Source organism: Garra rufa, chromosome 4 (assembly GCF_049309525.1).
Source record: "Garra rufa chromosome 4, GarRuf1.0, whole genome shotgun sequence".
Taxonomy (NCBI): domain Eukaryota; kingdom Metazoa; phylum Chordata; class Actinopteri; order Cypriniformes; family Cyprinidae; genus Garra; species Garra rufa.
The window spans coordinates 14,563,996-14,577,381 of NC_133364.1; the positions used below are offsets into that span (position 1 = coordinate 14,563,996).

At 34.4% G+C, this 13,386-nt stretch overlaps 1 protein-coding gene across 1 annotated transcript; it reads right to left on the minus strand.

The window, feature by feature from the left end:
• Positions 1–470: 470 nt before the first annotated feature.
• On the minus strand, positions 471–12,929 carry helb (helicase (DNA) B). The gene is made up of 13 exons (XM_073838168.1): positions 12,677–12,929; positions 11,266–11,619; positions 10,291–10,520; positions 9,194–10,207; positions 7,320–7,497; positions 7,055–7,196; positions 5,334–5,470; positions 4,683–4,767; positions 4,509–4,568; positions 4,199–4,427; positions 2,385–2,540; positions 1,675–2,304; positions 471–1,264 (listed from the first exon to the last, which is right to left on the minus strand). Exons 1-13 carry the CDS (start codon positions 12,885–12,887, stop codon positions 1,139–1,141), a joined length of 3,552 nt encoding a protein of 1,183 aa, XP_073694269.1. The 5' UTR covers positions 12,888–12,929; the 3' UTR covers positions 471–1,138.
• Positions 12,930–13,386: the final 457 nt, after the last annotated feature.

Sequence of the window (13,386 nt, forward strand, 5' to 3'; positions counted from 1 at the left end):
CTGTTTTTTTCAACAGTGAAAAATACAATATTTAGGCAAAATAAGAAAAATTTACACATCTTCATTCTGTTCAAAAGTTTACACCCCCATCTCTTAATGCTTTGTGTTTCCTTCTGAGCATCAGTGAGGGTTTGAACCTTCTGTAATAGTTGCATATGAGTCCCTCAGTTTGAAAAGGTGGACTCAAAATCAAAAAAGGACAAGAATGCTCAAAAACCAAAGAATTTGTGGGACCTGACGATTTTTTCTGCAGAAAAGCAGTCAGTTTAACTGTTCAGGACAAACAAGGGACTCATGAAAAACTATCAATAAAAAAATAATTCAGGTAACAACACAGTATTAAGAATCAAGTGTATGTAAACTATTATTTTCTCTTATGGACTAAACGTCTTATTATTTTGCTTAAATAATTAACATTTTACAGATTCTGCAAGATGTATGTAAACTTTTGCTAAAAATTAAACAAACGCAACTGTTCAGTCTGGTTTATTGTAAGAAAATTGTCATACTGAGCGTTTGAAATAAACCTGTCATGTGAAATTATGCCAACATTAAAAATACAATGACCAAACAAACCTTATTGAGATTTTAAAGTGCACACTCACAGTTAAGGCATCATAAACTCTTCAATCTTGAATCTAAATATTGAGCTGGTCCTAATAGACAGAAAACTCTGATTTACATTATATAAACATTAACGGAATTTAAAAAATAAATTATCCAGCATGACATGTTTGTACCTTAATAAGTTTGCCAGTAAGATAAAAGATAAATACATAAAAGTGTTTTAAAATGATTAACAAGCATGAGTTATGACTGATTTACATATGGTAAAATGGCACTTTGGATTTCAGATTTTATACTTCTTTTACTCAACTGTTACCAAAATATGATTTAAGAGTATTCCTTTTCTAAAGATGCCTGCCAGCAGATGGAATTCACACATTTCTTTCACAGAGCCACAATAGCATACAGTTTTTTTCTTATGATTATTATACAATAAAGTACCATTTTAAATGATGTAATCACTATGTAAAAAGCTAACTTGTGCTCATCCAAATCTTTTGAAAAACCAAATAAACTGCATTCATTTGAGTTCCTTCCAACTCTGGCATGTTGGGTCTGGCACTGACCACTCTTAAGGCTGTTCCTTGTGAACTGAATTGTCTGAGAAGAGCTGTCTGCCAGATTTGGGTCTGGGACTTGAAATGGACAGAAGCCTCAGCCTTGAGCTGGCCAGCGGAGACTCTTCTGAAGTGGTTTGCTGAAGAGGAGATCAGAGAATGTTATGCACATTCAGCCAAAAACCTTTAGTATTCAACTTAGTTTCTATATTACATATTTTGAAATAAATGCTCAATGTATTTTATACTCTTAAACAAAGATCTGACACACCATTCCGTTAAAATGGTTATTTTTGCACATTCAGTTGAGTTCATGGCTATTACATGGACAACTTTTTGCACTTTTTTTTTTTACTTTATTTGTGCAAATACAGGTTTTTCATCATCATAATGCATTTGCAACAATGTGCATGTGGCAAATAAAGCCTTGAGATCAGAGATCAATAAAATCTTCATCTATAAAGCATCCAGTAAAATAGTTTTTTGATCACAGTTACACAATTGCACATTTGTTGTTTATCATTTCCAGATGTTCTAGGGCATTCATTACCTTCTGTTGTTTAGTTGGCGTAGTGCATATGTCCACAGGAATAATCCGTTTAGAGCCTCTACTGCATTCATTTGAGGAAGAGGCGATTGGCGCTAACAGTGTTGCATCTTCAACATGATTGGATGCATTTTTTAATTCGGATGCATTTTCATTTTGTACTTTGACTGGCTCAGCACAACTGTCCATAGGCGACCAAGAGTAGGTTTGACTGAATGCCACATCATCTTCTAAAGAGACATTAGACGTTTGATGGCTTTGTCCATTTTCCTCCTTGTAGAGGTGTCGTACGCATGAAGGTCTGGAGACCTTCTGTGTGCCACTGGGAGTCTGCGAAGCCACTGGTGTAGAATGCGAAGGCCCGAAACCATGGTTCACAGGAGTTTCTACTTGACTGCAGGCAGACTGTGTCAAAGAGTCATCAGGACCTTGTTGGCAAACTACATTCGTGACGAAGCGACACAACCGTGTGTTACGAGGGATGATCCATCTCTTGATGGCTCCTTCTAGATCACGCTCTCTACCGACCACATACACACGCTTCTGGCCGCGTGTCACTGCTGTGTATACGTGCTGCCAGTTTTGAGCAGGGCTGTCTCCAAGAACATACACAATCGTTTCGGCCTCCGAGCCCTAAATGAGAAAACAAATTAGCTGCATGAAGTTGAAACAAATGCTAATCTCAGGTGTAGAGGAACAATAAGTGTCAGTACCTGAAAGGTGTGAATGGTTCTTGCCCACGCATGGCGCAGTTTGCACTCTCTCTGTAGCTCCCTGTAGTTACAAGTCACCACGCGTCCATTGTCATCATCAAGCGTCAAGAAGCGCATCATTTTCCTTTTTTTTCCAGTGTCCTCCTTAGTCACATCCTGTGATTAATGTAGAACAACAAAGGCAAGTTAAACTAGATGAGTAAAGATTGAGAACAAACTTTGAAGTTGGCTTGAGAAAGCCTAGCCTGAAATTTTCAAGCAGTTGTAACAAACAGCTTAAAACCAACTGATTTAGTTAAAAACAGCTAAAACTGATTTAGTAAACACAAACAGCTAAAACTAGGCAATTTAGCAAAAGCAGAAAAAAGTTAAGCACAAAAAAATTAACAACCAACTAAAACCAGTTGTTTCAGTAAAGAAAGCAGCTAAAGCCAGATGATTTAAAAAATAAAAGTTAAAAACAGTTAAACCCAGTTGATTCAGTCAAGAAAGCAGCTAAAGCCAGCTGATTTAACAAAAAAAAAGTTAAAACCAGCTAAACCCAGTTGAGGTTGGCTTAACCCCTTAGCATTCCTGTCAAACTAAACTTAATGTAAAACGTCCCGCTGGTGAATGGTGGAACGTTGGAACGCTAAGGGGTTAAGAAAGCCTAGCCTGAAAGTTTAAAGCTCTTGTAAAATCCATCTTAAAACCAGCTGATTATGTTAGAAAACAGCTACATTCTGTTGATTTTGCATCTAAATTTTTTTAGCAAAATATTTAAATATTTAGCAAAAAACAGCTAATTTAGTTTAAAAAACTGCTAATTTTGCAAAAACAACAAAAACGGTTAACAACTAGCTTAAAGCAGTTGATTCAGTAAAAAAAAACAGCTAAAGATTTAGCAAAAACAGTTAAAACCAGCTGATTAAGTAAAAAAATTGCACCTAATTTAGCAGATAAAAGCAGTTGATTTAACAGCTAAAACCAGATCATTTAGCTAAAACTAGCTGAATTTGAAAAAAAAATTTTTAAATTAAAAACAGATCAAAACAGCTAATTTACCAAAAACAGCCTCAAAAAAAACTGAAACCAGCTGATTTAGCAAACAACAAAGTTAAAAACCAGCTAAAACCAGTTGATACAGTAGAAACAAAACAGCAAAAAAAAGCAAAAACAGTTAAAAACCTGCTAAACCCAACTGATTTAACAACAAAAATCTCAGCTGATTTAATAAAACACAGTTAAAAAAAAACAATAAAACCAGCTGATTTAGTAACAACAGCTAAAATCAGCTAATTAAGCAAACGTAACAACTGAAAATAACAGTTTTCAACCAGTTGATTTAGTAAACAAAACAGCTAAAACCAGCCTAGGTTGGTTGTCTAGTATAACTGGTTTAAGCTGAAAGTAGCTGGTTTAAGCTTGGTAGCAATTTTCCAGTTTGACCAGCTAAAAAGTAACCAAAACCACTTTAAAACCAGCCTGGGAGACCAACCAAAGCAGCTATACTTAGTTTTTTTTTTTTTGCAGTAGGGAGTTAAGCTTTGCTATAGCACTAGACAACTTAAATACACCATGCGTCTAGCTGTTCAAAAGTTTTCACTCCCTCAATGAAAACCTATGGCATTATTGGTTATTTTGATATTCGGGTTTACGACAACCGTAAGTCAGATCGGTTATAAAAGATATAGTAAAGCTCTAGGAGGAATTAATTACCTTATTGTGCATACTAAAAACCAAGCATTTAAAAACATAAGAAGTCAATATTTCTTAAGGCAGAATTTTGGAATTATTAAATGAAACCATATATTAACTGAGAAAAACATCAGTACCTCTTTAATGAAGAAAATTTCCCCATTGCACAGTCGCTCTTTTTTCTCTTTCATCTGTTCATTTTGGTTCTGGCTCCCGGCATTATCATGGGAAGATCTAGCGCTATCATGTACAGCTCTGGCAGTATCAAAGGTCCCTTCTTGCTCTTTGTCATGGTCTGTGACATAGCCATTCTTAGTGCAGCAAACTTTATCTTTTGGTTGGAAGTTCAATTTAGCTTTGGAAATCCTGAAATGAATGAAACTGAATATTAAAACCAAAATATTCTGCTAAAAATGTAACCCATAAAGCCATAAAAAATGTACACACCTTGTGATATGTTTAGAATAATGCTTGCAACAAAGCTCATTGATCAAGTCGCAGTCCATCCTGTGAACAATAAGAACAACTTCAGCTTCGATATCAACATTTGCTAAAAAAAAAAAAAAAAAAAAAAAAGACTAAAATCTCAGCACAGTGTGAAAAAAGTGAAATCTGTCTTACCTCCTGAAAGCCACAAATTGTGACAATTTATCATCCTCTAGTCCAGGAGCTTCGTTAAGTAAGTATGTAATGGCGTTCTGGAGGTCTATGCAGCAAAATACGAATAAATAAACTTCAAATACATACTTTTCTACCCATTATAATGAATACCTAAAATTTTAAAGCATCCAATATTGTGAGGTAAGAGCTTTTGTTATTGGTCAGTGTTAGATCTTCTACTGTTTTGGCACTTCAACAATGTATTCAAATTCTAATTGCAGTGAAAATAAAGTTGCACTGAGGTGCTTGTGGGGAATGAAATGTATTGTAGATGGCTGTGTAGCTTCTGGATTGATTGATCTCAACCCAAAGAAAGTGTTGAAGGTGTCACATATGACAGGAAGTGCATTTTCAGGAACTCTCCATTGAAAACCTTCAATATTGCTAGACATACAGGAACCAAGAAGTGATCCAAGTGTGTTTCTTTTGTTATTCTGATTGTATGGGCCTTCAGGTTCACACCTTCACTGCAAATGCAATGGATGTGCTTCTGAGGCACATTCATAGTGTAAACACTACACATCATTCTACGGTTCCTGAGAGTTACGAAAAGAACAAATACAATTTAAAAAACATCAACATTTTTCACATATTCCATAACTGCTCACTTACCAAATCTATCGTTGTCACCACAGGTTTTCACAAAAATAAACCTTTTGTCAGCTGGCACTTTGGAAGGTCTCTTCATGTTTATGGTGGCATCAAACTCCAGAGGACTGTAATGTTTTTTTTTCCCCATGTCTGAGATGCTGAACGTGTAATAGTGAAATAACACCAGTAGGATTCATAAATTAATAAATGAATAACGGTTTGACTCTATTTGTTCATATTACATAAACACACCTACACACACAACAGTCTACAAACCACTAAGGAAGTAAAACTAGGAAGTTTATATATATATATTAGGGCCGGGACTCGATTAAAAAAATTAATCTAATTAATCAGAGGCTTTGTAATTAATTAATCGAAATTAATCGCATTTTAATCGCATATAAATATTTGACCTGAGAACAGTGAGAAGTAAGTTTTTTCATATGGATTTTTAGTTACCATTGAATAATGACTGAATACATAAACTGAAGCAACAAAATATTGTTTATTTTTGTTCAACCAAGTCCAACAGACCGGTGCAATATTGCCATTAACTGTAGCAATAGGATACAGCGTTTCCCATAACGAAAACATTTATTTCAGTTAAAAAATAAATCCAAAACTCTCTATTTTAACATTTTGAACAATAGGGCTTTACAATCTTTTGCTATTTTTTTTTAAATAAATTATTGTTTTAATTTTTCTCATAAACAAATGAAAGCATAAACATTTATTTATTTTTAATCAAATGAAAAATAAACCTTTTTAATTTTTGGCAAACAAACAGAGGTTTTCTGTTAAAATCAATACATAATAATAATCATAGTATTTTTTTCTACAATTAAGTGGTTAATCTTGTTGTTATATTTATTTTTTATCATATATATTGTTTTTTGTCTATTTAAATAGGAATATTGCTCTGTTTCATGTTAAACCGTACTTTTATTTTGACAGGTTGCCGTGTGTAAAGTATGATATGATGCTAGTTTTCTCAAATGAAACGTTAAAAGTGACACTGACAGTAGCTTTGGAGATTGAGATCTGTTCATGTGAGATACAAATGCCAAAAATTAACGGGAGCATCACGCGTGCAGTATAAAAAAACGCGTCTCTGCCATTCTAACATACAGAGGCAAACAGTGCAGGATTCATATTAAAACGGTCTTTTTGCATTTCAGTTTTCAGACACTAGTCCATAAGGCGATTTGAATTAAGTGACAGACCAACTTTTGATTTATCAATCCAAAAATCGACGAATTTACGTGGCATTCCGCGCTATAGTAAATTCGGTTTTTATGAATGGAGTCCGCGATCCAGTCCGTTTTCTTGGAGGAGACATTGTAAACGCGCCCCCCTAAGATGATGGTACGGGAAACACTGGGATATTTAGAAATATACTAGCCTTCATTTCAGAAATTCAGGTACCCTATAGGTAGGTAGACCTTCTGTAAAAGCATTGAGGTGATACTTGAGGCTCGATGTCCTGCGGTGATATGCGCATTCTGTTAGTTGGTGCTCCAGTATAATTGGTCCGCCGCTGAAACTCATCCAGTGAGAAACGTTCCGCGGTGCAAAATTAAGTGCGATTAAAATGCGTTAAAAAAATTAACGCGTTATTTTTGTGTAATTAATTAATCTAAATTAACGCGTTAAAGTCCCGGCCCTAATATATATATATATATATATATATATATATACAACCCCCATAAAAGATTTAAGAGTACAAGCTATTTGCTTACAGTCCAGCGTTTTTGACGATAAGCTCAGACTCGGCACGATGGTTGGTCCGCATTTCAATAGCCCAGCGGGCTTTCCTGAGACCTTCAAACAGATCATACAGTGTGTTTCCAGGCTCAATGCTGGGCAGTTGCCTCACATCTCCTGCAGACACAAAATACATTTTTTGGTTTGTTTAATAGTAATACAAGAAGTTAGCTGTAGAATAAAGTTGCAGATAAAATACATTGCACTAAATAAGAAAGAATGAATGCAATATGCCTTTACCCAAAAGAATGAACTTCTGGAGTTCTGCATGTTTGGAAAGCATGCTGAGAATGGAGTGAAGGATCTGAACAGACACCAGGCTCCCCTCGTCCACCACCAGCACCCGTACTTTTGAGAACTTCCATGCCTGAGGATTTCCACTTGGATCTTTTTTGGTGTTCATGAAACTCCATAAAACCTGAAAGAAAGAGTTTTAGGCATTTTCCAATGATTTCTGAAGGATCTTGTGACACTGAAGACTGGAGTAATGATGCCTAAAATTCAGCTTTGCACCAGGAATAAATTACATTTTAATATATTTTCACATAGAAAACTATTTTACATTGAAATAATATTTCACAATATTACTGTTTTCTTGATGTTTGCAACCTTCAGAAACTTCTTTAAAACACTCATTAAAAATATTAGTGAATGGCAGTGAATATACTAAAATAATATTTTGTGCACAATATTTATTCATTAAACACATCAAAAGTGCATTAACCACAAGTGTAATGTATGAAATGTTATGTCCTTTACTCTCTAAAGTTTAATAAATGTAAATGTTTAAATATAATGTAATGTCATGAAATACCATGTAGTGTAAAGTTATGTATATGTAACTTTGTTATAAAATGTTGTGATATGTATAATGTTGTGAAATTCTATGCAATGTCAAGTTATGTTTGAGTTAGTAATATATTATGAATTTTTATGTAGTTAATTTGTTTAATGTGTAAGCATAAGTTCTGAAATGTAATGTCATGTATTGTTTAAGTCATGTTCATCTGTTATTTAATTGTATCTAGTGTAAAATGTAAAACTTTTTTTAGTTATGTAAGGTTATATTATGAAAATTAATAGAATTAATGTAAAGTTTAGAACGGTTTTGCAAAGTTTTGTAATGAGATGCTATGTACAGTTAAGTTATGAAATCTAAAGTTGTATGTAAAGTTGTTGTATGAAATGTTATGTAGTGCAAAGTATTAAATTGAAAAATGCAATGTTATGTATTGTTTAAATATGTGAAATCATGTAGTGTAAAACTGTTGAAGTTAGGTAAAATGATGTTATAAAATGTGTAACCGTAAGTTTTGAAATGTAATGTCATTTATTGTTTAAATCAGGTTAAGCTGTTATTAAATTCTATAAAGTGTAACATTTTATGCTTAAGTTATGTAAAAGTATAATGTGACATTTTATGTAATAAATGTAAAGTTTAAGATAAGAATAAAGATAAGTTAAGTTATGAAATATTATTTAGTGTAAAGTTAAGTTGAAATGCAATGTTATGTATTGTTTAAATGTAAAATTATGTATTGTAAAACTGTTGAAGTTACGTAAAAGTGTTATGCAATGTTATGTAAAGTTGTGAAGAAACAAAGTTGTTTGTAAAGTTATGAATTACGTTAAGTTGAAATGTAATGTTATGTATTGTATAAATCATGTAGTTATCCAGAATAAAACTGTAAGCTGTTATTAAATTGTATCTAGTGTAAAGATTTTAAGTTATGTAAGATTATATTATAACATTTCATGTAAATAATGTAGTTAAAGATTTGTAAAATGTTATGTAAAGTTTAGTTATGAAACAAAGTAGTAGGTAAAGTTGCTATGAAATGTTATTTAGTGTAAAGTTGAAATGCAATGTTATGTATTGTTTAAATCCTGTGATGTAGTGTAAAACTGTTGAAAGTTATGTACAATTATGTTATGAAATGTTATGTAGTTTAAACAGAAGTTTTGAAATGTAATGTCGTATTGTTAAGGTAAGGTAAAGTTGTTATTAAATTGCATCTAGTGTACAAATTTTATGTTTAAGTTATGTAAAATTATATTATGACATTCTATGTAATGTAAAGTTGTTAGGTTACGTCAGGTTATGCAGACTATACCTGGTGCATAGTATATGCAGTGAAACCGGTTCTTTTAGTAAGAAGTGAAGCAGCTCTCCCTGTAGGAGCAGTGAGGAGAACTTCAACAGGCTTTTCATCACCGTCACTCCCTTCACCATCTTTTTTCTCCTCTTGAACGTCTGGCAGCAGCCCATTACTGGACCCCTGAGAGTCATTCTGAAAGACTTCACAGGCCTGCAGCACCTCTTCCCTGTCACTTGTCTGTTGCTCCATGGCCGCCTTAAAAACCAGGCTGACCACAGTGGTTTTCCCACAACCCCCCTTGCCACTGATCACCGTCACCGGGTTGGCACACATCATTTCTGCTGCTCGCACTTGATCCTCATCTAACTCTATAGTTGAGGGATCAATATCGATGTCATCTGAGGAGTCTGAGTCGGAAGTGTGACTTTCCTCCTTAATGGTGAGCTTTGTAATTTCACATGTTGTCGTTTCTCCATTGTGGTGGACCATGCTTGAAGTACCAGGCTGGGGAAAGCCAAGATCCATCTGCTCAACCTTAACCTCACGAACAATGTCATTTTGTGCTTCTGCATCAGCCTTAGATTTCCCCAAACGAGTCATACTGTGTTTTTCACGGGCCTTCGCCCTTAATCTATTCAGTTGAGCTTCACGAAGAACTTCTCTCACATCCAAGTGGATCTTCCAGGGGTCTCCCTCAACAAGGCCCCTTAAGCATTCGGCAATGCCTTTCTCATAGCCAAAGAGGTTCCGAAGTGACACCTTCTTACCCTCCTGCATCAGCACCCCCTGCTCCACAAGAAAATGCACAGCTTGCCATGCGCCATCAGGTGCCATCTCACGCAATACCTTGTCCACCAGCATCTCCAGTTCGGCGTATGTGCTACCAGTGGCTCTGCAGTGTCTTTTCAGCTCTGTATACAAGAGCAAGGCATTACGCTGCGGCACTGGGATACTCCAAAATAAATAGCAAAGCTTGAAGGCCTCCATTTGTGCTTCACACCGGACCAGATGTAATTCTTTATACATGATCTGTTGAAAAAGTTTGACAATTATTCATATTACACAATACCAAATAGAGAAGGAAAACCAAAGAACCAGACTAGCAAGCTTACATAATTGAAGCCCAGCTTCCATGGCTCAGTCTTAATGAGCTCCTCAAGTTTGGCCAATACATTTGCATTGTTCTGCTTTTGTGTAGTAGGATCATCTTGTTCGGAAGTTTCCGGCATGGGTTCCATCCTTCCTTTGTTTATGATGTCCATAAACTGGCCTGGCAGCAATGTTGGTAAGTATTTCATGATTTCAGGGTACAAGCTGGCAACTCTCACGTGCGCCCAAGCAACTGTTGTGTTTATAGAACAAGGATGCGATTATGATTTCAGTATCACTTTCTTATATTTACAGTTGAGGTCAAAAGTTTACACACACCTTGCAGAATCTGCAAAATATTCATTATTTTACCAAAATAAGAGGGATTATACAAAATACATTTAATTTTTTTTTATTTAATACTGACCTGAATAAGATATTTCACATAAAATACATTTAAATATAGTCCACAAGAGAAAATAATAGCTGAATTTATAAAAACGACCTGTTCAAAAGTTTACATACACTTGATTCTTAATACTGTGTTGTTACCTGACTGATCAACAGCTGTTTTTTTGTTTAGTGATAGTCGTTTATGAGTCCCTTGTTTGTCCTGAACAGTTAAACTGCTTGCTATTAAAACTATTAAGAATCAAGTGTGTGTAAACTTTTGAACTTTTAATTTTTTATAAAAACTATTTTCTCCTGTGGACTATATGTGAACATCTTTTATGTGAAATATCTGATTTAGGTTAGTACTAAAAAAAAAAAAAAAAAAAAAACATGGATTTTGTACAATCCCGTTTTTGTAAAACAATTAACATTTTGCTGATTCTGCAAGGTGTATGTAAACTTTTGACCTCAACTGGATTATGCATGCAGCAGTGTCGATTTTTGTTTTACTATAAAACATTTTTTTTTTAATATTATACCAAATATCACTTTATGTGTATGTGCAAATTTTATGTGTACTGCAAATATGGTATTCATCTTCCAACCTGAGCGACTGACAACTGACTTGAGCTGTTCAGCCACAGCTTTATTCTCATCTGATGAATCTTCGAAATCCTGCAGGATGTCCAGCACATTGACAGGCTCCACGTGTCTGTCATTGGGCAGCCATTCCATTAACATTTGAACAAAGTCAGGCAGTGGGGCACATGCTGTAAGAAAAAGAGACACCAGTGACCGGCCCTCTGATCCCAGATTAGTGCGGAGCCTGTAGGAGGGGAAGCCTTTGACAAAATTTTTGTGCCGGCCTTGGCGAATTGTACAGGTTACCTCCCACCAGGGATCAAGGAGGGGAAAACGGCCTTCAACCCGATACGTCTTATTACCGGACATAAATGGCACTGCAAAAGAAGACGATACGACATGCATTAAGCATTTTGTTCCATATACAAATACTATATGTGACCCTGGATAACAAAAACAGGTATACATGTATATAATTTATATACACTGTATGGGGCAAAACTATACATTTTTATTTTATGCCAAAAATCATTAGGATATTAAGATCATGTTCCATGAAAATATTTTGTAAATGACCTACTGTAAATATATCAAAACTTAATTTCTGATTAGTAATATGCATTGCTAAGAACTTTAAAGGTGATTTTCACATTTAGATTTTTTGCACCCTCTGATTCCAGATTTTTTAATATTGTCATATCCTAATAAACCATACATCAATGTAAGCTTATTTATTCAGCTTTCAGATGATGTATGTATCTCAATTAAAAAAAAAACAAAAAAAACCTTATGACTGGTTTTGTGGTCCAGGGATACAAATAAGCTTTACTTCTTTTGAAGAAGTGAGACACAATATGTTGATTTTAAGTAAAACAGTGTAAAGATTAAACATAACAGTGTATATTTTTATTACTAACAACATAATTATTACTTTAAACATGCTTACTTTGTAACTATGTAAACTGTATATAAAATATCTTTTACTTGTGTAAACAGTGTAAATTGTAAAGAGGCTTGTTCTACGTAGTAGTTTGCAACAGTGTAAATTGTACAACATGAATTCTTTGTTACGCCAAAACACCATATAAAATACAATTACACAAAAAAAACATATACATGTATTTTATGTTTTTATGACTTGTGGATACTTTTATCACGCCTTTAAACGTAGATAGCTTGTTTCAAATAACAACGCAAAATATAAACATGGTTTCTTTCTAACTTGCAAGCGTGTAAAACGTAAACATGGTTGCTTGTAGCAATGTAATCTGTAAACATGTTTTACGTATTTTCTGCTGTTTACACAGCTGTTTACTTAAGTGTTTTTCAATGTGACACTGCTGCAAACACTTTTTCATCTGCTCACCTTGTGAAGACAAAACAAACACATAACCAAACAATAACAAACGTTTGTTAGTAAATTCGTTTTTCTACCTTCTTTTGACGCTGCCACTGAAGATTTAAACATGCTTCCCCCAGATGAGACCGAGTCCATCTCTTTCATGTCCAAAAACTCAGGCTGTGCTTCCTCTTCTTCATCTTCACTTTCTGAGACGTCTTCTTGGTTTGTCTGTACAGCCTGACGTTCTGGTAAAATGTAACCAGTTATGGTTTTAAATCCAGCGGTGGGACTTTGCAGCGCCATGTCGACTCAGCAGGTTGAAGATTTCGACAGTTCGCGGTTCATCATTTCTTGCCTCACTGTAAACAGTGAACAACAGCCAATCAAATCACGCCAAAATAAAAGTCTCATCAGTTTAATGTGCAACTTCCTGTTAATGGAATCACTACAAGCTAAGTCAAGAATGAACAGAACTATCAGGCATATGACAAATAAAATGCATTTATACAAGAGTAGAGAAAAAAATATTTATTAGTTGTATACAAAACGTATGGTAAAATATATATTTTTAACTTAAATAAGCCTAATTAAAAACTAATACAATTATATATATATTTATTATACATTATATTATTATTCATATTTTCTTTCTGGTTTTAAATGTAATCTTTCAAGCTCAAATCTGCAATCACCAGTTGCACCTTATATTTGTAAAACAAAGTAAAGGCAGTATAAAACATGAAGGTTTTTACTTACGTCAGAATTTGGTCAGTTACCCGGATGCACGGCCATATTGGAGATA

What these genes read in the sequence shown, in the direction of transcription:
- helb (XM_073838168.1), bottom strand. Translation starts at nt 12,887, where the DNA reads ATGGCGCTGCAAAGTCCCACCGCTGGATTTAAAACCATAACTGGTTAC. An exon ending in CCAGAAGTTCATTCTTTTGG is followed by an intron (nt 7,197 to 7,319) that starts GTAAAGGCATAT and finishes TTGTGTCTGCAG; the next exon opens with GAGATGTGAGGCAACTGCCC. An exon ending in AAATTTTCTTCATTAAAGAG is followed by an intron (nt 2,541 to 4,198) that starts GTACTGATGTTT and finishes CATTAATCACAG; the next exon opens with GATGTGACTAAGGAGGACAC.